Source organism: Mastomys coucha, unplaced genomic scaffold (genome assembly GCF_008632895.1).
Source record: "Mastomys coucha isolate ucsf_1 unplaced genomic scaffold, UCSF_Mcou_1 pScaffold19, whole genome shotgun sequence".
In the NCBI taxonomy this organism is placed as follows: domain Eukaryota; kingdom Metazoa; phylum Chordata; class Mammalia; order Rodentia; family Muridae; genus Mastomys; species Mastomys coucha.
In genome coordinates this window covers 20,547,283-20,573,045 of record NW_022196901.1, presented here as the reverse complement: position 1 = coordinate 20,573,045, position 25,763 = coordinate 20,547,283, and the positions used below count along the sequence as shown (strand labels likewise).

Sequence of the window (25,763 nt, the reverse complement as noted above, 5' to 3'; positions counted from 1 at the left end):
CATAGGGGAGGAGGGAGAGGGTCAACATAGGGGAGGAGGGAGAGGGTCAACATAGGGGAGGAGGGAGACGGTCAACCATAGGGGAGGAGGGAGAGGGTCAACCATAGGGGAGGAGGAAGAAGGCCAACATAGGGGAGGAGGGAGAGGGTCAACATAGGGGAGGAGGAAGAAGGCCAACATAGGGGAGGAGGGAGAGGGTCAACATAGGGGAGGAGGGAGAGGGTCAACATAGGGGAGGAGGGAGAGGGTCAACCATAGGGGAGGAGGGAAAGGGTCAACATAGGGGAGGAGGGAGAGGGTCAACCGGAACTAATGATGTATGAAAATGCCCTAATAAAATATAATTCTTGATAAATAAATTTAAAAATGAGCTGGGTGTGGCAGCATGTGCCTTATAATTCCAGCATTGTGATCCAGTGGCAGGTGGATCTTCATTGAGTTACAGGGAAAGCTGGGCTATATAGTGAGTTCCATACCAGCTAGGTCTACATAATGAAATCCTGCCTCAAAAAATTTACAAAAGTTGGGGCTGAAGTAATGGCTCATTGGTTAAGAGCACTAGCTGCTCTTCCAAAGGACCAGGCTTCAATTCTCAGCACCCACACAGAGGCTAACAAGCATCTGTAACTGGTTCCAGGGGACCCAACCCCTCCTCTGACCCCTACAGGTACCAGCATGCACATGGTGCACATACACAGGGGAAGACAAAACACTCGCACACATAATAAAAAGAACTAAATCTTTTTAAAATTAAAAAATAATTCCAAAGGAGTTTGAACAAAGGTAACCCACATGAGAAGATGTAGCTACTCCCCAGAGCCCTAAGTTACTGAATGAAAGTCTGAGGGCCAGGGTTGAGCTACCTCCCCATGGGCTGGTCAGGAAAGCCCCTGAGCTTCCTAAGCAACACAGGCAAGTACAGCATACTGGAGACATCTCAGGCTTTGTCTGTCAGACATTGGTGCTCACAGACATCCTTTAAAGAGCTGAAACTTTTGGGGGTCTCACAGATACCTCTGTCTATTTCTATCTTGTCCCCAGCATATTTGTGTACACTCAGCTGGTCTCAGGATTCATCAGATTTGAGATCACAGGAGAAATGTATTTACTATAAAACACAGGCCAGATGCTGGCTCACACCTGCAATCCTAACGCTTAGGAAGCTGAGGCAGGAGGATTTCTCCAAGTCCAATGCAAGCTTGGGTTATACAACAAGAAGATTCTATTTATCAGAGAGTGAAAGACAGACAGACAGACATGGAAGCAGAGAGAGGGTACACAGACAGACAAGACTGGAACTCAGGGTGCAATTCAGTGGTAGAGGCTTCACTTACCAAAATCCCCGGATCCGACATCCACAACCACCACCAACACAAAACAAAACGAAAATCTGCCTATCTCATCAGTAGTGCCCACGCGATCTCCCATCTATTCTGTTCCCCAATCCTTGCTATTTTTAGCTGCACTGTTCTATTCTTAGGTAAAACTCAGTCCAAAATGAGATCTCCCAAGTCTATTCTGTCCCTCAATCCTTGCTATTTTTAGCTGTATTTTACATTTAGCTCCATTTTGAGGTAAAACTCAATCCAAAAAAAAAAAGAAAGAAATACGAGAATTACTAAAACATGGAAGCTGGAGAGCTTAGGCTATAAAGTCTCCCTTCTGCTCACACTAGGGACTCATGAACCATAGGGGCTTCGGTGGCAGAAAACACCCACAGGAAGTCCCAGGTCCCTGTCACTATGTCCAGAGCCTATGACATCCAGCAGATGACACACTGCAGCACAGCTTTGGGTCACAATGACCTACTGAAGGTGAAAGTAGCATTAGTCACAAACCCCAAAGGTCAAAAGTGAGCACTCTTTAGATATTTATAGCAAGAACAATAAGATCTCAGCTTACTAATAAGAAATAAAGCACAGATAAATCAGGGAGCAAAGTTTTAGTTACCACTGTGCAGAGCTTTTCATTTCAGCAGTTTGAGCAACACATAGCCAAAATTCTCACAATTCTCACATGCAGGTATTAACATAAAAATGTTTACATATTGCCTTCATTGCTGACACTACCAGACTGAAGGGAGTACCAGACAGGGTGAGACTGAAAGGGGGACCAGCACACGGGGAGTGGGCTGCAAAAGTCATACTGATTTGAGCATGTCTGGGGAAGCCAGCAACTTCGCAAATACAGGGCAACAAAACTTCTCTATAATGTTTATTTCCAAAAGAAAAATTAGCACAAATAAAAAATGTTTTCCAGTCTGTAACCAAATGTTTCCCAGTCTGTAACCACGCTGGTTCTGGAGCAAAAAAAGGAAAGACACATCAGTAGGAGATGGACTGTAGCAAACTAGAAGACTCCCCCACAAGGTTGCCAAGGAAACCAAACCAAGTATATTTTTCTACAGGAAAGAATAGCAAGGGAACATGCCACAGACTATTTGGTGATAAAGGATTACAATCCCTTGAAAAACATTTTAAAAGGCTAAATTTATTTGCAAGCTATTTATGAAGTACTCTGTCAGCAATGCCAGCAGGTATTCCCAAACTCCCAGGGTGGGGGGTTAGGCTGCCACCTTCCTAAAATTAGGGAGGCCTGACAGCATAAGCCATTCATAAGGTCTCCTCTGAAAAATGAGCATCTCCAAAGAAGAAAAGAGCTATCCACCTCCCAAAAAAGGACGTCTTTTTTAAATGCATGGTGTGTGTGTGTGTGTGTGTGTGTGTGTGTGTGTGTGTGTGTGTTTTAAGAGCAAAGGTAAATGTATGCAAACCAAAGCAGGATCTGAGCTAGGCTGTGCCATTTCAGAGTGGAAAGGGGGACAGAGTGTCAAGTTGACATGGCACGTGTAAACATCTCCAGGAGTAGGTGGTTGGTACATTAGTAGGGAAAGGTGACATGTGAGTGAGTGCACAGGATGAAAACAGGTGACAAGCACCGTGGGGAGTTGGGGGGACGACTCTGAGCTCTCAGGTGCAAGCCCTGCAGAGAAAGCATCTGCAGCAACATCCCCGCGAGGTGCAGCCAGCCCAGTAACCCCACAGCCTCATGCCCTCAGCACCCCATCTTCTCAGAGCCCCATCCCTTAGCTCTCTATGCCCTCAGATTGAGCTCCGTTGCCCCAGTTCCCCACCCAACCTGAGCTCTATCCCTCAAACTCCCCAACCCCTCAGTCTGAGCGTGGTCCCTCAGCGCACCAGCCCTCCGCGCTCCTCCTGACGTCTGACCCCGCGGGGAAACAGCTTCAGGACGCCCAGCGAAGCGTGAGTGGGCGCGTGGGGCGCGGCTCTTACCCGGTGCCGCAGTCAACCACGCAGGGAGGCAGCGAGCCCGCCATGCTCGGCCACGAGGCGCTCGGTCCCCACCAGCCCCAGGGTGCGCCTGGGTGCCCAGTACGGAGCTGCCGGGTCGCCGCCGGCGCGGCTCCCCACCCAGGAGCCGCCGAGAGCCCAGAGGCTCCGCCACGTGACGTCACTCTACAGTTGGCCAATCTGGGACGCGCACGCTCCGCCCTCTTGTCAGCCATCCTTAGTGCTGGCAGCCTGGCGTTTTAGCCTATGCATCCATCCTGCAGTGCAAGAGATTGGAGTCTATATTTAACAGGCATAAGGTGAATATGACCCCATTTGCGAGGCCTGAATTCTTTCTCTTCTCTCTTTTTTTCAAAGTGCAGTTTTGTTTTGTTTTGTTTTGTTTTGTTTTGTCTTGTTTTGTTTTCGACACAGGGTTTCTCTGTGTAGGCTGTCCTCCCCTGGAACCCTTTTGGTAGACCAGTCTAGCCCCTCTTGCCTTTGCTTCCCTAGTGCTGGGATCAAAGGTATATCTCACCACTCCCGGCTTATCTAATTGCAATTTTTTTAAGATTATTGGGTGTATGTCTGTCTGTCTCTCTGTCTGTTGGTGTGTGCATGTATGTAAGTGCAGGTGCTCTTGGAAGCCAAAGGTCTAAGCATGCAGCTGAAGTTATAGACAGCTGTGAATGGGCACTAGGAATCCGAATTGGATCTTACAGAAGAGCAACAAGTGCTCTTCGCTGAGCCATCTTCAACCCCTATTTCTCCCCTCTTAATTCTCACTTCAATGTTTACTTCATTCTCTACCCCAACAATATCTTGATCTTATTTCTAACACTTAAAGCTAGTTTGGGTACTTTTTTGTAGATGTTCACCTCTCCTGAACTATAGGTTCTCCTAGGACGGGACTTCATGCTTCACACATTTGGTGCTCTGATAGAAATCACCTGAATGTTGAACAAATAAATAACCTTCACTGTAGAAAAATCCTTTGACTTTCTATGATAGAGCATTGCATAATGTATCCTGGGAGAAAAATCAACAAATGTATAATTAGGCTTAAGGAATAAATGACGTTAGGTTAACACCACACCAATATTACTAGGACATATTTTTTAATATCAAAGATTGGGTGATTATCCAGCATCACTGTGGAAACAGAGACTAGAGAAGGAAAACACCTACCTACCATAAAATCCCACTTGCACCCTAAATGTTAGCCTCTAAAGTTCCTGGCTGTGATGCCTAAGGAACTTTCTAGAGATGTATTAGTTCAGTTGGTCTTTAGTGGAACTTAAAGCATTATAGGTTTTCCACAGAGAAGAATTAGATTAGCTGACCATTCTTAGGTAATTTTTTTCCTGCATGCAAGGGAACAAATAATCCTAAACCTAAAGCAATATTTAGGGAACTAGAAAGAGAGAAGTAGAAGACAAATAAAGAGTATGGAACCTCCCAAATGAGACCCAGAACCAGAGGCAAGACATCTTTCTTTCCATGCATGTGACCAATGCCCTGCCTATTTCGATTGTCTGTCAGTCTGTCTGTTTTTGAAGCCTGGACCAAAGCAACAAAGTCCCTACTACAGGCTTTTGTCATTGCCGTGTACTTCAGCATCATTTACTTGATGTACATTTATTATATTGGTCATGCTTTAACAGTGTGATTGATGATTAGTAATGATGTCAAGTCAATAGGACCTAGAACACCTAGGAACAAATGTGCCTGTGAGGGAGTTTCTACATTGTATTAACTGAAGTGGGAAAGTATGCCTGTAAAGGAGTTTCCACAGTGTATTAACTGAAGTAGGAAGACCCACTGTAAATATGGTTGAGGTCCCAGGGAAAGTAGGAAAGAGAGGGCCTGCTGAGCAGGGCACTCATCTCCTGTGCTGCTGATTGCAGGCACAGTGTGACCAGAGGCCCCACAGCTCTGTTGCCAGAGCAAGGATGTTCAAACTGAGTGTTTTGTCAGAGCAACAGAAAGTAACTAATACAAACAGTAAGCAAGTTGTTCACAGAGTCTGGCCCTAGAGCAGTGGTTCCCAAATGTTTCTAATACTGCGACCCTTTAATACAGATCCTCATCTTGCAATGCCCCCAACCATAAAATCAATTCATTGCTACTTCATAGCTGTAATGTTGCCACTGTTATGAATTCTAATATAAACATCTGATATGTAGGATATCTTATACGTGACCCCCACCAAAGGAGTCTCAACCCACAGGTTGAGAACTGCTGCCCTAGAGTCTAGTCTAACACCAGTGATCAGGCAATTGCAGTACAAATGCTAGATACAGGAATGCGAGATGTCCAGAAAGCCATTTGAGCACCCTGACCTCAACTTTTGGATCAAGTAGATGTCTCCCAAAGCCATGGAGTATATCTGAAACCCAGAGTATAGGAAGAAGAGGAATATGGGCTGTGTGTGCTTCTGAGAGAAGGAACATACAAAACCAGGATGACCCCCAGAACCCAGATGTCCTGTTCGCTCCACTGGGAAGGAGCTTTACAGAAACCTGAAGCTGGCCAGTGTAAAGAGTATGCCTTACCATGGACTGTCTGCTCTGCATGGGACTTGCTGGGACTCATGGCCACTCAGTCACTGAAAAGAGAAATATTTCCTGACTTCAACAATTTCCTCTAGACACCACTAGCCCTGAAGATTATCAAAGATGTTTTTGTGCTATGATTGTGCCTGTTTTCCCTCACTTGGGAGGCTGGTGAGAAAGAATAAAACATCCAAAGCCATCCTAAGCTACAGGGTTAGGCATCAAATAATCCAAAAATATAAAAGATGTTGTAGCCAGCCAGTAGAACACAAACTTAGCTAGACACCCTAGAATGACCAAATTGTGTTATCTCATTTTGTAACTGAGAACCAGGCAATTCTGTGGTATCCTCATGAGAGCATGCATTCTGTCCCAGCAGACCCTGCACCCTGGCCTTGGTCCTCAACATAGCATCATCACTTTCAGCATGGCCACCGCAATTCCACAATGCAAAACTGTAATGATAAATCCCCTTCTGAGAGGGATAGAGACGAGACTCCAAAGAAGCGATGTTCCCAGCTGTTTCCCCTTTTGTTTCACTAGCCCAGTGGATCTCAACCTTCCTAATGATATGACCCTTTAATACAGTTCCTTGTGCTGTGGTGACCCCCAACCATGACATTCTTTTCATTGCTACTTCATAACTGTAATTTTACTACTTTATGGGTTTTAATGTAAATACATTACCTGTGTTTTCTGAAAGTCTTAGGCAACTCTTGTGGAAGAGTTATTCAATCCCAAAGGAATCACAACATCCAGGTTGAGAACCGCTGCACTGACCAATGCCTTTTTTCCTAGTGAATGGGCCAAAACAAATTACCACAAATGGAGTGGCTTAATACATATGCTTTCACCATTCAAGAGGCCAATGGCAAGTGTAGATGGGGCTGTGTTCTCTAAAGGCTGCAGGAGGTTCTATTCTATGCCTTTCACCCACTAACTACCAGGAGCTGCTGTACTCTTGGGTGCCTTGGCTTGGACATGTATCACTCTCATCTCTGCCTGCATCATCTACATTTTCTGTGGGATTCTCCTCCTCCCTCCTTCCCCCTCCCTCTCTGTAGATGTTCATGCACATGTATGTGCATGCATGTAGAGGCCACATCTGGATCAACCTTAGGTATCATTCCTCAAATACCATCCACCCGTAATTCCTCAAGTAGGCTAGGCTGGCTGACTGGCGAGCCCCAGTAATCTGCCTGTCATCACCTCCTAGCACTAAGACTCAAACTGAAGACGATGTTCTTGCACAGCAAGTATTTTCTGTACTCACTCAGTCGTCTCCCAAGCCCTGGTCACCTGTCTCCTTTTCTAAGGACCCTAGCTATGTTGAATTAACTACTGCACATGTGCAAATATGTTCCAAATAAGATCACATTTACAGATATCAAAAGTTAAGGCTACAGCATGTCTTTTAGGAGATGCTGATCAACCAGCTATGCTAAGTAGGCATCAGTGCCATGATGACTGTTAAAGGTAACTGCTCTTTCTGAGATGAGCCTCATGACCTCTGAAGCCAATGGTAGCCAATACCTGCCTAGAATGTGCTTTGATTTACAAGACAGAGGGAGCCGGGCAATGGTGGCCCACACCTTTAATCCCAGCACTTGGGAGGCAGAGAAAGGCAGATTTATGAGTTCAAGGCCAGCCTGGTCTACAGAGTAAGTTCCAAGACAGCCAGGGCTACACAAAGAAACCTTGCCTTGAAAAAAAAAATACAAGACAGAAGGATAACTGTATCATCAAACACACTGTGCTGGGGTGCAGCTGCCTGCACACATACAAGATGCACCATCAGGACCCAACCACACTAGCATTCTGATCTCAGACTTCCACTCTCTAGAACTGTTAAAAAAAATAAAATAAAATTTTGTTGCTCAACAGGCAAGCCAGAGTGTTCTGTCATGACAGCCTGAGCAAATTAAATGGTGCTCAGAGCACCCTCCTGTCTTTCTTACACTGAAAACTCCAGGAATCATGTGACATTTCCTCTGCTTTGATCATGCCTGGGGCAAAAGGCCCACATTCTTTAAGAAGTAAAGCGTAATTGTGTCACCAAGGAAGTGTGTGTTCACTGACACAGGCAAAACCATGCTACTAAATGCATGCTAACCTGGGGTGCAGTTCCCTGTGAGTTCGTGGCCTGCCTCCCTCCTTTGTAGCCTGAACTAAACTGGTAATAAGAGAAATGTTTGAAGCAGCTTTCATTTGCAGAAAAAGTATCTCTGTTTTATGCTTCTCCCTGCCAATGGTTTCCACTGACAGGAAGGCAGCTCCTCTATGAAATGGTGCATGGCCTCTGTAGTACGTAAGGTGTCACACCTTACCAACCATCCTGAGCACCAGTCTCTCAAATGAGCTATTGATAGACAGCATTCAGTGACATGTATTTATACAAATGAAGACAGCAAGAATAAAATAACCAGTCTTAGAGATGGCTCTAACTCATGGAACTTAGCCCACGAGTAACAGAATAATGTGATCTTACTTCCTGTGCTTAACTAGCTGTGCAAGGCCAAGAAAGAAAAAGAACACAAAAATCATAGGCTCGCTTCAAAAACTGCCCACCCAGCAGCTCTATAAACCTTAAATCTCAGAGCTGTAAGCAGGATCCAGCTGGGTGCTCTCTGTTGCCATGAGAATGCAAAGAGACAAAAGATGATCAAAAGATTAGGACCCAGGTCCTTTGAAAGTATCTGGCATTCTCCTTCAAGAGGAAGGCCCTGTCACTGCTCTTAATGGACCTCCCTGCTGCCTTGGCAAAGGCAGGAGAAAATGATCTAAGCAGGATTGATTGGCTAAGTGTTCAGAGTGTGTACGGGAGTTGATAACAGAGCAGAGCCACAAGACTTCAGGAAATAATCCAGAGCTCTGAGCGTGTCCACAGCTCCGCTTTGTTTCTGTCTCTGCTCTGGGCAGTTACTCAGGCTGCAGGCTGGGCTTCCACATCCCCTCTGAGCCTCTCTCTTCCTAAGCTCCCCAGCTGCAGAGTCTCCCTCATTCAGTCCCCTCACCCCACTTCCTTTTTATCCCCCTACCCCCATTGTTTCCTCCTCCTTTTCCTCTTCTTTCACGGAAGAAAGGTTTCATGTAACTCAGACTAACTAGCATTGAACCCATTATGTGTGAGGAGATGACCTTGAACTCCTGACCCTCCAGCCTTTGGGATGACAGGAGTGCCTGGTTTATGCAGTACCAGGGGTCAAGCCCAGGGTGTCATGCATGCTAGCCAAGCTCTGGCTCCCAGCTGAGCTGTCCTAGCCCCAGTCCTTGCCTCTGTACCTACTTTGTCATTCTTGCTGTCTCCAGCCTTCTGCCTCCCTAAAGACATGTTTAGATAGATTGAACTGCTACAGCAGACATCATTATTAAACACAGAAAGTTCATATAGCATGTCAGTTTTCTTCCCCCAAACCTTATGCAGTACAGGATTGTTGTAGAAGTGTGGTATCACGATCGTGTGATCTACCACTAAGTTTCCATCCTATCTCACTTCATATTATGGCCCTGGACATGTCTGTATAGACCAAGCCATACCCTGCTTTCCAAACCCTTGGAACTGTCCTGCAGCCCCACCCCCCAGTCTAGAATTTTCTTACCTACTTCATCCTCATCCTTTGTCTTTCAAAGCCTGTTGGAGGCTCACTCACCCTTCCAACTTCACTTTAATTCACTCAACAAAACACTCTGAAGCTTCCTCATGCTCTCCCCAGCACCAGTCCCTAAGCCTCTACCTGTGCTCAGCGTCCAGAGGTGAGAGCTGAGGTCTACATCCTAATGATATGCTACAAGCTACCAAATGGTGCTTCTGTTTCCTACCCTGTTCATAGGGAGAGTCGCATTCCAACAACCATATCTTCATTTGCAAAGCACTTCCAGAACATTTCACCTCGAATCTTGAGAACATTCCCACAAGATACCGATTACAAATAGCTTTTTAATCAAAAAAGAGTACCAGGCGCGTAGTTTTAAATTAGCATATATTAAAGTTTCATTTCCTTCTAAGCACCTTCATTCTGCTCCCCTGAGAAAATAGGAAAACACTGAATCCTTACAAAAATCAGCATCTGGTATACACAGGTATCAGCCTGCGGTGTGGCCCCTGCACCTGTGATTTTAGATACACTTTGCTACTCTTGAGCTCTTTAATATTTTGTTTCCAGTAAGAAATGCCCATGAATTCCCACAAGGCAATCCCATGGATGCTCTGCACTGAGTAGTATCCAACCGAAAAATCACTTTGCCAATACAGAGTGAAACTGCTGAGCGATGTAATCAGGCTCCAAGAGATTTGGACAATGTGTGCTGCCAAAGGCTGAAGCCTGCATTTCTTACCATTGCTCAGTCACACAAGCAACAGGTTCGGATGAGTAAGCATCCTTCTCTTCTTTCTCTCTCCTTTCCTCTCTTTTCTTGTTTTGTTTGTTTGAGACAGTGTCTCACCATATACTTCTGACTGTCCTGGAACTTGTATAGGTGGGGAGCCTCAAACTTAAAGCAGTCCTCCTGTCTCTTCCTCTCAGCTTCTTGGGTACAGACATGTAAGACCACACCCACATTCTTTTTCCAGTGTAGACGCTAGGTAGAGTTTATTATGAGGTAAGGTGGGAGTCACTCTCAAAAAGGAGGATGGACAATAAAGAAAGACTGCTGGGACAAACACTGTCATGGGTGAGAGGAGACCGTGGTCAGGGAGAGCCTTGGTCCCAGGCCCTCTTTGCAGAGATTCATTCTAGAATGTTTTAAGAAGCAGCACAGAGGCTGGGGAAACAGCTCACGGGTAAGGCATGAGGACCTAAGTTTGGATCCCCAGAACCCACATAAAAAGTCGGATGCTGGGGTACACATCTATAATCTCAGTATTGGAGAGGTCTAGACAAAAGGATCCTGGAGGCCTCCTGAGTGCTGGGATTGAAGATGTGTTCACATCTGGTCTACCAGACATTCTTAATTCTATACGTTTCATGCTGTGATAATCACTAGTGTCCATTTGCATAGATCTGAGTACATTTGTGTGTATTGATGCATGTGTGTTTGTGCATGGGTCTGTATTTACCTATGCATTTCTGTGTGCTTCTTTCTGCCTGTGTATCTATATGTGTATTTTATTTCTCTGGATATGTGCCGGTGTGCCTCGGTGCATCTGTATGGTCTGTATATCCAGTTCACATGGTCTGGACAGGGGTGGGAAGGATAGGTACAAAGACAGTAACTAGAGAGCCAAGGATGGGGTTCAGAAAGAGATTATGCTGTCACCGGATTAACACAGATATCTCCCAGGTATAAACAAAGATCTCTGAAACTGTTAAATTGAAAATGAGGGACAAACAGATACATGGCCTTCGGTACAGAGAGGCGTTTCTGGGAGGCAATGGCCACAGAGAAACACTGGAATGGTAGGGATGTGGATCTGAAGCTGAGCAGAAAGCAGGCACTATTCATGGCTCTGGTCCCCCACGCCAGGGCCTACCTGACCCTGCCAAGAGTCAGGATATTCATTTCTGTCAAGTCCTGATAGAGAGAGATGTAGAAATGCCAACTGTCTTTTCTCAGCTCCTTCAACTTCCTCTCCCAGTCTTTCTCAGAGCTCTGCCAGCTTGCAGGACCTTGGCAGACCTCCCAATTTAATTATTCATTCTGTTATCCCCAGATTTTGTTTGTACTTTTCAGAATTGGTGTCCCAGTTTAGGAGTGGGGTGGTCTGTGTCCCTTAGTCATCAGCTATCAGAGCCTCACCTCCTGTCACTGGATTGAGTGCCCTCTTCATGTCCCACAGATGCATGGATGACCCAGACTCTGTCTCCCAACAAGCATGACCTATCAGAGGCTCCACGAGCTCCTTGTGTTTAAGAGTCCCTCTGTGCTGCTTTTCAAAACAAAATCCCAAACGTTCAATTTGCCAAGTGAAGACTCAGGAGCCAGATGCTGGGGTGAAAGCCTGCGAGCTCCGAGAGGCAGAGAAAGCACCCAACTGACCTTCCTAATCCACTGATGTCCCAGAAGGAAAAAGCTCTGTCCTTCTCCACCCTGTCTTACATACCAACTTCAAGACCTTCCTTCCTCTTTCCTGGGTTTTCTTATCTTCACTCTGTGTCAACTGGTTGCTTGCTCCACCTCTTAACCCATTGCTGACTTTATTTAACTCTTGTCTTCAGAAAGCTCTTGGGTTAAAAGTGTGTGGTAAGAGCCACACCACAACAAGGTTTTTGCAGTTCACAACCTTGGGGTTCACAATGTGATCAAATATCCTGTAACACCTCTGTCTTAATTCTACAAACATTCTAGGACTTCTTTTTCTAACATAGCGGTGGAAGGCAGGGGGTGATCGCATCAAAGAACCACTTTTGAAACTTGGTTCTCTCCTTCCATCTCCTTCCATCTTTTCAGGAATCCAGCTCAGATTGTCAGGCTGAGCAGCAGGTTTTCTTTACCCATTGAAGCCACTTCATGGGCCTCTTACAGAAGGACATTTGCCTCAGAGAATGAGGCACTGCTAGGGATGTATCTCAATCGGTTGAGTGCTTGCCTAGCTGGCAAGAATTCCCCAGTTCCTCTCCAGCTCTGCACAAAGGAGGCATAGAACTTCATACTTATAGCCTCTGCCCTTGGAAGACTGAGGCAGGAGGATTTCATGACTTCCAGGCTAGGCAGTGAGACTCTGGAGAGAAAGAAAGAGGCTCTGAGGGGGATGAGAATATCAGTAGAAAGGGGAAAGAATTGATAAAGAAAATGGTCTAGTTGAACCTCTAGGCATGAGTCAACCTAAAAGGATGCTGTAAAATTGTTGGGCATAGAGGCACATGCCTTTAATTCCAGCACTGGAAGGCAGAGGAAGGCAGATCTCTGAAATGGAGGCCAGCCTGGAGTACATAGTGAGTTCCAGGACAGCCAGGGCTATGCAGAGAAACCCTGTCTCAAAAAAAAAAAAAAAGAAAAGAAAAGAAAAGCCAACCGCCCACTGATACAGGTTTCTGAATTGCTCTGAAATTCTGGATTCCATCCTCTACAAACATAAACAGGGAAGGTCAGGGGCTGCAGGGCAGACACACCAAATTGTAAATTAATTGCTGTTTCCTGAGTTAGTAAGTGAGGATGCAGGGTGATGGGAAGGAGGGAGGAAGAGGGGACGTTTATTTTTTTAAGTTTGGGGAACTGCCAGTGGAGCTGAAAATTTAATTACTGCTGCAGGAGAGTAATTAAATTTTGGAAGCAGGAAACCTATGGTCCAGAAGCTTAAGGCAGCCGAGGGGCTCCTGAGCAGAAAGCCCTATGGTGGGGTGGCTGGCACCTCATCTCCATCTTGCCTATGGCTGCCAGGCTTCAATCCAGGCCAGTTTCTGTGGCTATGCAGTCATAGTGGCTAGGGATAGGACAGGGCATGGCAAAATGATAGAGCATGTGCCAAGCGTGCATCAGGCCCTGTGGTCAAGCCCTGGCATCTACCTACAAAAATAGTAGCAGTTGTGGTAACATAGCAGTTGTGGTAACGTAGTAGAATGTTGCAATATGGCACTACCTAGAAGTCCATTGACCTAGATGGAAATGGTACCCAGAGACCAAAGAAAGGATTCCATTCCGTTACAATTTAGTGGGCCAAGGGTTTCCTAGGTTATTGCCAGTGCACACACAGGAAACCATTCCAGCGAAGAACCCCATCTAGGCTAATGCAGGACTGGCAGTCCAGGAGGATCCGTGAGGCTTCTGAGCTCTGTGAACCAAATTCTCTCCCCACGAGATATGTGAACATACATGCTCTGATTTGAGATAGCCATGGTACACCCCACATGGAGGAAATAGTTACAGGACAGATGTCTAAGACAGGACCTGTAGCCCAGGCTACCCCCAGGCTTTCTATGTGAACTTCTGATCCTCCTGCCTTCACTTACTTCATGCCACAGCACATGCTTCATGTAGAGCTGCAAGCCATCCAAGTAGTTCCTGCATACTAGGCCAGCCCTAGCCCCTGACCTCCTAAGTCCAGAATGGAAAGCAGACTTTTGGAACTTGGTTCATGTTTAAGCTGGAAGAATGTGTACCTGTGCACAGGTGTTGTCGCAGACCGGGATTTCTCGCGGGGTCCCTTGTTCCGCGGGACGAGGGATTCTGGCCAGGTGTGCACGGGATTCGGCTTTTGACAAACAGACTATCACCAGTGTGTAAGGTCTGAGTGTATTTCTTTAAAAATGACATGAGGCTTTTACAATCATTGTAAAAGAGAAATGAAAAATCTGGCAGCTCAACAGTTGAGGTACCTCTGAGGCTATCTGAAACATACTGGGTCTAAAGCAGCAGCTATCTCCTCTGAACTGGTGCTGCATCCCCCCGGCCCAAGTGCTCTGGGCCTGGGGGACTGCGAGAGATACATGAATCTGAGTCCTAGCCCATCTAAGTTCTAGTGCTAGTCCTGCATGTGAGTCCAAGTCCTTCTTCCCCCAGTCCTAGTGCTAGACTGAAGTCACGTAGGCAAGCGACCCCCACACACCAAGGTCACCTGACTTCTAAAAGCCAGGTGTAGATAACTCTTCCTCAGTTCGTTGTCATGGTTACAGACTAGGTGGGTAAGCTCTTCAACCATGTTGCCTTTCTGGGCTAGCGGGGGTTAGCAGTGGGGAACACCTGCCAAGCTAGTTCCTAGGAGTGATTCAGTTGCAAATCTAATATAGCCTGCCTTTGTTGACTAAGAATGAGGATTTCACCTGATCTTGTCCTGGGATATTTCTCCCATTCTGTAAGCTCGTGGCAAGGTGTGTACATACATGATGTCACAGTACCATGTAAGAGATCTACAATGTGAGTTTTAAATTTACTCATGGCTCCACTCGGTATTGTATATGGCTGACTTTATGTGGTCCCATAGTCCCCTAAGACTCGCGTCATTATTTGGTTTTTACAGAGAAGGCAAATTTAGAGACCCATGTTGGATTCAGGATTTAAAAGTACCAGCAAGCCCCACACACAACAGGCTCCCCAGACACCATGAGGACTTGTGCTGCTCAGGGCTGAACACTTGTTTTCAGTTCAGAAAAAAAGCAAAGATTGTCACCGAACAAGGTAATGCTGGGTGTCCCCAAGAGAGGCTCTATGCTGCTGAGTGGGGACATGGAGCCAAATAGATGGGATTCATGTTCTCTGCACAGCTTGTCTGCTGAGCTTTCCTGTCCATGGTTTTGAGTTTTTGGCTATCCACTACATTCATCTGCAACACCAGGGGCCAGCCGGGGATGGGGGAAGGGGACAGCTGGGGATAGGGGAAGGGGCCAGCCAGGGATGGGGGAAGGGGCCAGCAGGGGCTGGGGAAAGGGGCACAAACCTTGTAGACACAGGGGAATGCTGAGTAGACATAAGGTGTGCGACATTTGACTGCATGGATGAGAACCAGCTGCTGCTTGATTGTGCTAGGGTTGGTGGCTGAAGTTCAGCACTGGACCAGGTGTAGGATGACGTTCATCTGAAATCCTAGCACTAAGGCAGAAGGATCACTAAAAGTTCCAGATGAGTTTGGGGTACAAAATGAGAACCTATCATACACAAATGTATATGCTTTTACCCAAACAGTAGAGTTGGGTCATGCCTTTTTCTGCTTCTCTCAAACTTCAGGAATTTTATTCTAAGATATTAAAAAGGATTTCCCTTAGGCAATCCACAAGCAGAAAATCACCAAAGAGAATTTTATCCAGCCTAGAGAGCAGGCACCTCACTGTAATTCAATTATATTTATAGTCCCCATTAGGGTTACCTGCAGCAGACAAATTAGAAACTGAAAGTTCCCAAACTAAAGTGGATAACTTTGTAAGATCAGCCTTCCCCCCCCCCCACACACACACATACATACACACACCACACATACCACACACACACCACACACACATCACACATCACACATACACCACACACACACACACACCATACACACCACACACACACATACCACACACACATCACATGTCACACATACACCACATACACACACACCACACATCACAATACAACACATACACACACACACCACATACCACACACACTACACCACACACACACCACACACACACACACACACACATACACCGCACACACACCACACACACACACATACATACATACACACTACACATACACCGCACACACATCACACACACACACATACATACACCACACACCACACACACACACACACACACACCACACCACAGCATGTACTAAACACCTCCTTATATGGAATGTTTTGCAATGTCCTCTGTTTTTTAGAAGGCTCTGGAATACATGGACACAAACACAAGAAGCAATAAGGTAGTCTAGAAATTGGTTCTAATTATTTGCTGGGGGCATTAATCTAAGGCTTTCCACAGAGCTGGGTGTGGTGGCTCAGGCCTGCAATCACGGCACTCAGGAGGTAGAGGTTGACCATGGCCACCCACAAATACCTCCACCTTTCCACAATCCCACCTCTGGCTTTTGTCTATGTGTATGTGAGACACTCCCACAAACACCTAGAGGTTGCAAACACCCTAAAACTAAAACTAAATAACCAAGGGGCTGGGGAGATGGCTCATGGGCAGAGTGTTTGCGAGTCAGGGGTGAAAAACTGAGTTCAAATCCCAGCACCCATGTAAAGAGCCACACTCAGTGGTGTGCTCCTAGAACTGGCACATGTCATGCTTGACACAAGTTCCAGTCCAGCCTCATCCACAAGCAAGTTCCAGCTCAGCCTAGACTTCATAGTGAGACTCCATCTAAAAAAAAGGGAAAATCTACTGAGCTGTGGTGCTGTACACCTTTAATCCCAGCACTGGGAGACAGGCAAAAGGATCTCTGTGAGTTCAAGGCCAGCCTGATCTGTGGCTGGAATCCCAGGAAAACCAGGGTTACATGAAGAAATCCTGTCTTAATAATAAAAGGAAAAAGAAAAGGAAAAATCTAAATTAATTAATTATTTTGTTAATTAAATCTGCCACAGCAGTGCCTGAAGCTTCCAACCTGTTATCCGGTACAAGGCACCTCCAGTCAGAGTCAGCATTGGAATGTGGATGCAGAGACCAGAATAAAGAAAGCAGCTCACTCATTACAGTGAGCTTGCCACTGCTCTGCATGTGCGTGGGAGTGTCTCACAGACGCAGAAAAAGTCAGGGGTGGGATCGTGGAGAGGTGAGAGATCGAGACACACATTCATGCCTTAATTTGTAAAGTCAGCTTTGTGTGACCCTGAAGGATAGACCTTTTTGAGGTTGGCTGTGGTGTCAATTCATAGTCAAAGGAGCCATGTCCCAGAGAGGTTTCAGAAGTGCCTTAAGATCAAAGGCAGGTAGGCAACAAGGCAGGAATTGGAGTAGGACCCTCTGACACCAAGCTTTGAACACTAATGCATGTTATACACATGTAGTTAAACTAGCAGCTTTCTTGGGGGAAACCTTGCCATTCTCCCTGATTTCTTTTTGACACTAGTGAAATGATTGAAGTCCAGTGCAGCACTTATAGGCTTACATCTGTCATCCCAGCCACCTGGGAGGCTAAAGCACAAGGACCACCTGAATCCAGGAGGTCTAGGCCAGCCTGAGCAGCTCACCAAGATCCTGCCCAGAAAACAAAACAACCAAGGGACTGAGGAGATGACCCATGGCAGAGCCTTTGCCAGTCAAAGGTAAAGACCTGAGTTCCGATCCCAAGCTCAGCAGTGTGCTCCTGTAACTGGCACGGGGGAGGCTTGCTCATCAGAACCAGTGAGTTCTAGGTTCAGTGAGACACTGTCTCACCAAATAAGGTAGATATAGACTGAGGAAGACACCCATTGTCAGCCTCTGGCCTCATCACACACATGCACATACAAACATGGCATACACACATACTACACATACAAACTAAACTAGCAAATAACCAAAACCCATTAAGGCAGATGTAGGTACTCAGAGTCAGCTCCAGGAATGAAGGAGCACCACATAAATACCAGTCTTCAAAGTTTCACCTAACAAGCTCTGAAAAGCACTTTTGAGTTTCCACTGTATATTTATTTATATACAATATGTTTAAGTCACTATGGTGGTTTGAATATGCTTGGCCCAGGGAGTGGCACTATTTGGAGGTGTGGCCTTTTTGGAGTAGGTGTGACTTTGTTGGAGGAAGTGTGTCACTGTGGGTGTGGGCTTTGAGAACCTCATCCTAGCTGCCTAGAAGCCAGTCTCCTCCTGTCTGCCTTTGGATGAAGTTAGAACCCTCAGCTCTCCAGCACCACATCTGCCTGGACACTGCCATGCTTCCGCCTTGATGATAATGGACTGAACCTCAGATCCTGTAAGCCAGCCCCAATAAAATGCTGTCCTTTATAAGAGTTACCTTGGTTATGGTGTTTATTCACAGAAGTAAAACCCAAACTAAGACAGCCACATATAACCTAACTAAGACAGCCACATAACAACTAAGACAGCCACATATAACCTAAGACAGCCACATATAACCTAACTAAGACAGCCACATTAACATAACTAACACAGCCACATAACAACTAAGACAGCCACATCATAGCATAACTAAGACAACCACATATAGCATATATGTAAGTATATGTACTACAGCACCAATACTCAAAAACAGATGCAAGAGATAAAATGTGAAAGAATAAAAATAATTACTATTCTAAAATAATAAGCATTTTATTTCACATGTTAATAGACCAAAGATGCATTTGCTTTGTGATTACTTTTCAGTAGTTCATGAGATCTGTATCTTAGGGAAACGGTTCTTCGAAGGTTGGTGCCAAACTCAGTTTGCTTTGACTTCTTGTCATTATCCAGACCAGCTGGCTTTGCTGAAAAAGTTGTCATCAAGGAAGAGAAATAAGAAGCACATTGCTGTGTGGGAAACTCCGAAGCATCTTGCACTGGTGTTCACTGCCCCGGGTGTCCTACAGAGACCTTTGTATAGATCACATGCATTAACATAATGCAGTGCCTCTCCAGCCACTTAGCCCTGTGCATACATGCTGCAGAAAGGAAGGAGCCATGGCAGGGGTGCCTTCCTGTGTTTCCAGAGACCTTCCTGCCTTCAGCTCTGCTGTGGGGAGAGTGGGCCTGCGAGGGCCCTGACTCATGCTAAGCCTCATCTCTCAGGGTGAATTCCAGTCTAATAATATGTTCTAAATACTCCACAGCCTACTGTGTTACTCAGAAGATGGTGACCAAGTCTCACTACAATTGAAAAGGCTCTGCAGTGTTCCATACTCCCTCTAAAGCTAACCCTCACTCCATTCTAGGGGAAGGTCAGGCATGGTGTGATAAAGGCTACCCTTTATAAGCCAGCATTTCAGACTGGTCACTTTTGAACACTTTCAAGATTGTAGTGAACTAGGATGGACTAGAAACCATGCCCCTTCCCTTTCCCACATACAGATGCCAGCCCTGTCTCTTCACTTTCTGATAGCAGGTAGCAAGGATCCTTCAGCATTTTACCTGTGGTGGGCTCCCAGCATGAAATCAGATGGAGCTGCACCAGCAGACCTTGTCAGAGCATAGATTTGTTATGCTGACAAACAAAACAAAACAAATTCCTGGTTGATGTTTGACAAGTATCTTGTCCCCTGCCTGCACCAAAAGGAATCTTCTTGCATCTCCTCCCTGCCAGTCAACCGTAATCAAGGACCCCAGGTTATAGTCTCTCTCTCCTTCTCCCCCTCACCCTCCCTCTCTCTTCTTTTTCCTTCTTTGTTTTTGATACAAGGTTTCACGCAACCCCAGCTGACCTCAGAACTCACTTGAACTTCTAGTCTTTTTACATCCACTTCCTGAGAGCTGAGATTACAGGCTTGTGCCACCTCGCTTGGTTCACTTGGAGCTGGGGATCAAGCCTGGGGCTTTGTGCTCACCAATGAGAGCACAGTACCAATGGAGCCACATTCTAGCCCTCAAGCAGTCCCTCTGCAAGGAAGACTGGCAGGTGTATAACCCACCAGTTCCTATCAGTTATTGTCTGCGGTGGGGTGATCAGTTAATCAGATATTAACTGATCACTTATTAAAATAATCTGCTCTTGAAGATATTGAAAAGCAGCACATGAACTAGATTTTCTTACCCCACCCCAACCCCCCTGTCCTTTTCTTTTACTCTCAGAGCTGGGATGGAACCCAGAGCCTTGTACATGCTAAAGCACCTTAGGCAGGCACTCTACCAACTGAACTATATCCCTAGTCCCTTACACTCTTGACCAATGGTACACAGTACCAAAATGAAGATTCTATCACTAATAATAACAAGTCCTTCCCAGGAAGTGTGTGTAAGATGACAGAAATGATTGTATCTTGGCATATCTGGATCATTAGCTAGAAAACTGGCATTAGCCAAAGCCTTTCATCCTGACTGCGTCTTGTCGCATGCCAGAAAGGGGAACAGTACCTTTGCCGTTGGTAAATCTTGGAGGTCATGAGGTTAAGAGGAGTAATGATGGTGAGCAGGCTTTGGACATTAAGGACACATTTGTCAGTGTAAACTTTCATTGCAGGCGCTGACTATGGTGCACAAGAACACGATGCACAAGACGACAAATGCTCAGTGAAGCAGCTGAAGTGATCACTTATCACATTGTAGGCAGCACAGCTGTTCGGGGAGCCTCACTAGGGCACACACCAGTGTGTATTGTTTTCATTACTGTTTCCTTTTAATTATTTTATTTTTGTATTTTTGTCATGTTTTAGGTTGGTTGGTTTGTTTTGCTTGGGTTTCTTGTGGAGATTTTTATGTCTTCGTGGTTGTTTGTTTGTTTTGAGACAGAGTTTTCCTCAAATTTCCTAGTTTGTCAGCATGGCCTTGATCCTCCCTCCTCCATCTCCCAAGTAGAATTACGGGCATGTACTACCATACCAAGTTTATGCAGTGCTAAAGATTGAGCCTAGCATGTAGCCAGGCAATCTACCCAACTAACTCTGTCTCCAACCTCTGCTTTGTTTTTTGCTTTTTTGGTTTGTTTGTCTGTTTGTTTGGGGTTTGTTTTGTTTTGTTGGTTTTTTGAGACAGGGTTTCTCTGTGTAGCTCTGGCTGTCCTGGAACTCACTCTGTAGACCAGGCTGGCCTCGAACTCAGAAATCCACCTGCTTCTGCCTCGCAAGTGCTGGGATTAAAGGCATGCACCACCACTGCCCGGCCCTGTTTGTTTATTTAAGAAGGTCTATACTATATAGTCCAAGCTGGCCTGGAACTCACTATATAGCCCAGGCTGGCCTAAACTTACCATCCTGTCTCTTTTTCCTAAATACTTAGGATTATAGACATTAGCCACCGTACCCTACCATAGTGTTTTTACCTGATCTGTTTGACAGTAGGAGGGACATACGTGTGTGTGGTACCCAAGTGGAGGTCAGAGGACAACTTTTGGGAGTGGGTTCTCTCCTTCCAGTGGGTTCCAGGGATCAAAGTCATTGAGCTTGCATGACAAACACTTTACCACCACCACCACCACCACCACCCTGCCCCCGTCACAAACACCAAAGTAAAAATCTTGATCTTGATAAATTTCCATATCAACTTTAGAGGAAAGTGCCTGAGGTAATGCCATCTTGTTCTGGCCTTGCCCTAACTTCATTTTATGTCTGTTCAGGTGCTTTTCAGCTCCTAACCCCCTGAACAGTCATGCCCACCTTTGCAACATACTGGGGACTGTCCATGACTCTGACTATGGCCTAGATGTATAACCAAATGTCTACTGAATGTATAACCAGAACAGATGTTACCAGGTTCCCTGACTTATGTCTATGTGTCACTGTGGGTTTTGTGTTTTTTTTTCCTTTATAAACACTGTAACCCTAAGCTTTGGGACAAGAGTTCTTTGTCATAAGAACTTGCTTTTGGTTGCCTGCCTAAATCAAGAACTCTTATTTGACCATATATGCATGGTAGTGTGTAACTTTCTTACCTTGACTATAACCAAGTAAATTTCTACATAAAATCTAAGTTCTTAGTGACTTGAATGACAAAGATGGCAAGGCACAAGAGAAATAAACAGTCCTCAAGCATAGGAGGACACAGTGACAGATGAGTGCCAGCAGATAGACCAAGGACATGGTAAAGAGCAGGGGCATCTTTGTTCTTCAAGGTCTCTTTTCTCTACCATATGATGTGTGTTTTCATATCAATCCAACAGTTATTAATTCCTTAAGCTTATGTTCATTTATTAAAAATTTCTGTGTGGTTTTTGTTTTGTGTTATTTTTAAGACAGGATTTCACATTGTCCAGGCTGGCCTATTATTTACTATTTAGCTAAAGTTGGTCTCAAATTTCTGATCCTCCTGCCTCTGCCTCGTCAATTATGAAATTAAAGATGTATATCTCCTTAGGGTTTTTTTTGTTGTTGTTGTTTGTTTGTTCCTGGTGTGTGTGTGTGTGTGTGTGTGTGTGTGTGTGTGTGTGTGTGAGAGAGAGAGAGAGAGAGAGAGAGAGAGAGAGAGAGAGAGAGGGAGAGAGAGCGAGAGAGTTTCTCCGTGTAGCCCTGGCTGTCCTGTAACTCACTGTTTAGACCTAGCTGGCCTCAAAGTCAGAAATTCATCTATGTCTGTCTCCTAAATGCTAGCATTAAAAGCGTGGTTCTTTCCCAGCCTACCATGACTGTATTATACCATGCTGGGCATTAAACCCAGGATAAAGCCACTACTCCTGGTTTATGCAGAGCTGGGTATGGAACCCATGGTTTGGGCATTCTAAGCAAGCCCTCTACCAACTAAGCTATATCCTCTATCCTATTCCTTTCAGTTTTATGTTTTTATTTGTTTGTATCTATCTGTTTCTGAGTGAGTATATGAGCATATGTCAGGGGCAATGCACATGACCAATCAAGAAGGTAAGTGAGAGAGTATTCTGATGGGATGAGGGGAGACACACAGGTATTGGAACTGACTGGTGCATGGCACTGTGGCTCACAGATATAATCCTAGCACTTAAGAAGCTGGGGCAGGAAGATTGCTGCATGTTCTAGACCAGAGTGAGACCTTGTTCCAAAAGCTGAAAGTGGGACTGGAAAGAACTCAATAGTTAGGAGTGCTAACTGGTCTTCCAGAGGATGTGAGTTCAATCCTCAGGATCTACATCAAGTGGCTCACAATTTCCTATATGAGTACACCGTAGCTGTCTTCAGACACACCAGAAGAAGACATCCCATTACAGATGGCTGTGAGCCTCTATGTGGTCGCTGGCAATTGAACTCAAGACCAACTTAGGACCTCTGGAAGAGCAGCCAGTGCTCTAAACAGCTGAGCCATCTCTCCAATCTGGATCCTCACAGATCCAGGGAATCTGTCACCTCTCTCTAAGAGCACCTGTGCTTATATGCACATACCCACACACATACACATAATTAAAATAAAATAAAGCTTAAAGCAATGACATTGGATTACATTCTCCAAGCAGCACAAATTGGTTCTGAAATTTAGCTCATTTTTTAAAAATTCCTCTTGGTAGAAAAGGGGAGTAATTAGTTTTCAACAAGGTATTTGTATCTAAGACACCAAGAACTACATCAACACAGACAATTAACTTAATTCCAAAGGCCCTTTTACTCTCCAGAAAGGGAGTCATTAGAGTGAAAACCGTGAGAGCAGCTCTGCCCATGCACGGACAGGTGCTGATTGCCAGGAGGCACCAAGGCAGCCAACAGGATCTGATGACATCAGCATGAGTCTCACTGTGTGTCAGAATCGCATGAGGTCATCTCTAGCTAATCACACGGGTGGCAGGAGAAAGGTGCCATTCAGGGCACCTCAACCACCAACAAAAGCGCTGGAAACCAAGAGCTTAATGAGTCCAACCAACCAAGAGGCAGTGCTGGCTGTTCTCTTAGGTTTCAACACCGAGAAGCTGTCTACTGCTCACAGAGGCCCTAAGGCAACTTCTCCAGAAGTGATTCTGCAGTCATTAAAGAGCCTCCTGCTTTCAGCTGCAGGGTGTTTCTCATTGCAGACACTGAGCAGTTGTTTCTGGGTTACTGGGATTTTTTGTGGGTCATTGGAAATGTTCATTATTGGGCTGCAAAAAATGTTAATAATGCACCTCAAATTCTATCCAAGGGCAGATGTCCAGTGAGTGTGTGTGTGTGTGTGTGTGTGTGTGTGTGTGTGTGTGTGTGTGACTGTGGCTACCTATATGGAAGAACTTGTGACATCAGTTACATTTGCTAACCAAGCCATCCATCTACCAGTTAAGCGTTCACACTATCTCAAGTTCTAGTCACTTTCAAGGAGGGTTTCATAAAAGAACCCTGGAGACCTGGAAGCAGGGAGACAAAACACTGAGATTTTATTTTTTTTTAACTGGTGTGGGCTCAGAAGCTATTGAGGTGGTTCTGACAATCATTTCTAAGATGGGCTAAAATAAACCAGGACTGGTGAAAGTTAGCAATAGCAAAGATCTGGGCCTGGTGTGAGACTCAGTCAGCAGAATACTTGCCTAGCATGCACAGTACTCTGAGTCTGATCTCCAGCACTACATAAACCAGGTATGGTAATGCACATCTGTTCATCCAGCATGTGAGAGAAGGCAGGAAGGACAATAAAGGCAGCTCAACCTTTGCTACAGAGTGGGTTCTGAGCAGCTTGGGCTACAAGAGACCCTGTCTCAATGGGAGAAGTCAGTCTGTGAAAAAGGAGCTATGAGCTCTAGAAGACCAGGGATTCATAAAGGATGATGTTTTCTCTTCAAAGATTAATTGATTGATTGATTGATTGATTGATTGATTGATTTCGGCAGGGTTTTTTTTGTTTCGTTTTTTAACTTTTATTGCATTATGATGAGAAAAGTTACATGACTTCAATTTGTCTGAATTTGCTAACATTCAAAAACATATTTAAGTAAATAGAATTAAATAGAATTAAATCACATTCTTGTTTCCCTTTTGTACGCAAACTCCTCCCAGAGATCCCCTCTTCAATACCTACAATATCTTGTTTTGTCATATTCCTTAAAATTTATAAAATATTATAACAATAAAAATGAGTATTATAAAAGTTGTTTGATATAAAATAACAATCCATTTAATAGTGCTATGTAGGTGCTTGTCTACAGCAATACTGAAAATACATACATTTTTCTCAGTATAAATTTTAAATAACCCTAAACATATTAATTGTATATTTCAAAATAATACATCACTACTCCTATTTTCTTAAATGAACATAAATAAATAAAGACTTTTTGTTTGTTTTGTATTTAGTAGAGTTTAAAATCTCTTTCTGTGGTACTAGCCCAAAATAAGAACAAGTATAGGAAAACACAATCAAACAGGTGAAGGAAATGAGCAAAACCATCCAGAATCTAAAAATGGAAATAGAAACAATAAAGAAATCAGAAAGAGAGACAACCCTGGAGATAGAATACCTAGGAAAAAAATCAGGAGCAATAGATGCAAGCATCACCAACAGAATACAAGAGATAGAAGAGAGAATCTCAGGGGTAGAAGACACCATAGAAAACATTGACACAACAGTCAAAGAAAATGCAAAAAGCAAAAAGCTCCTAACTGCAAACATCCAGGAAATCCAGGATGCAATGAGAAGACCAAACCTAAGGATAATAGGTATAGAAGAGAGTGAAGGCTCCCAATGTAATGGGCCAGTAAATATCTTCAACAAAATTATAGAAGAAAACTTCTCTAACCTAAAGAAAGAGATGCCCATGAACATACAAGAAGCTTATAGAACCCCAAATAGACTAGACCAGAAAAGAAATTCCTCCCATCACATAATAATAAAAACTCCAAATGCACTAAACAAAGAAAGAATTTTAAAAGCAGTAACGGAAAAAGGCAAGTAACATATGAAGGCAGGCCTAAAGGAACAAAACTACACCCTAGAAGAAGCAAGAAGGTAATCTTTCGACAAATCCACACCAACCTAATTCCACCTCTTACAACAAAAACAACAGGAAGTGACAATTACTTCTTCTTAATATCTTAATA

The 25,763-nt window shown here is 44.7% G+C and overlaps 1 protein-coding gene across 3 annotated transcripts in view; it reads right to left on the bottom strand.

Annotated features, from left to right (window-relative positions):
- The window catches only part of Actr3b (actin related protein 3B), a 103,936-nt gene extending 100,353 nt beyond the window's left edge, over positions 1-3,583 (bottom strand). For all 3 annotated transcript variants that reach the window (XM_031380231.1, XM_031380233.1, XM_031380234.1), the window contains exon 1: positions 3,294-3,583. In XM_031380231.1, coding sequence (XP_031236091.1) covers positions 3,294-3,526 — 233 coding nt within the window. In that variant the 5' untranslated portion in view covers positions 3,527-3,583. The remainder of the gene's footprint in view (positions 1-3,293) is intronic.
- Between the last annotated feature and the right edge of the window lie 22,180 nt (positions 3,584-25,763).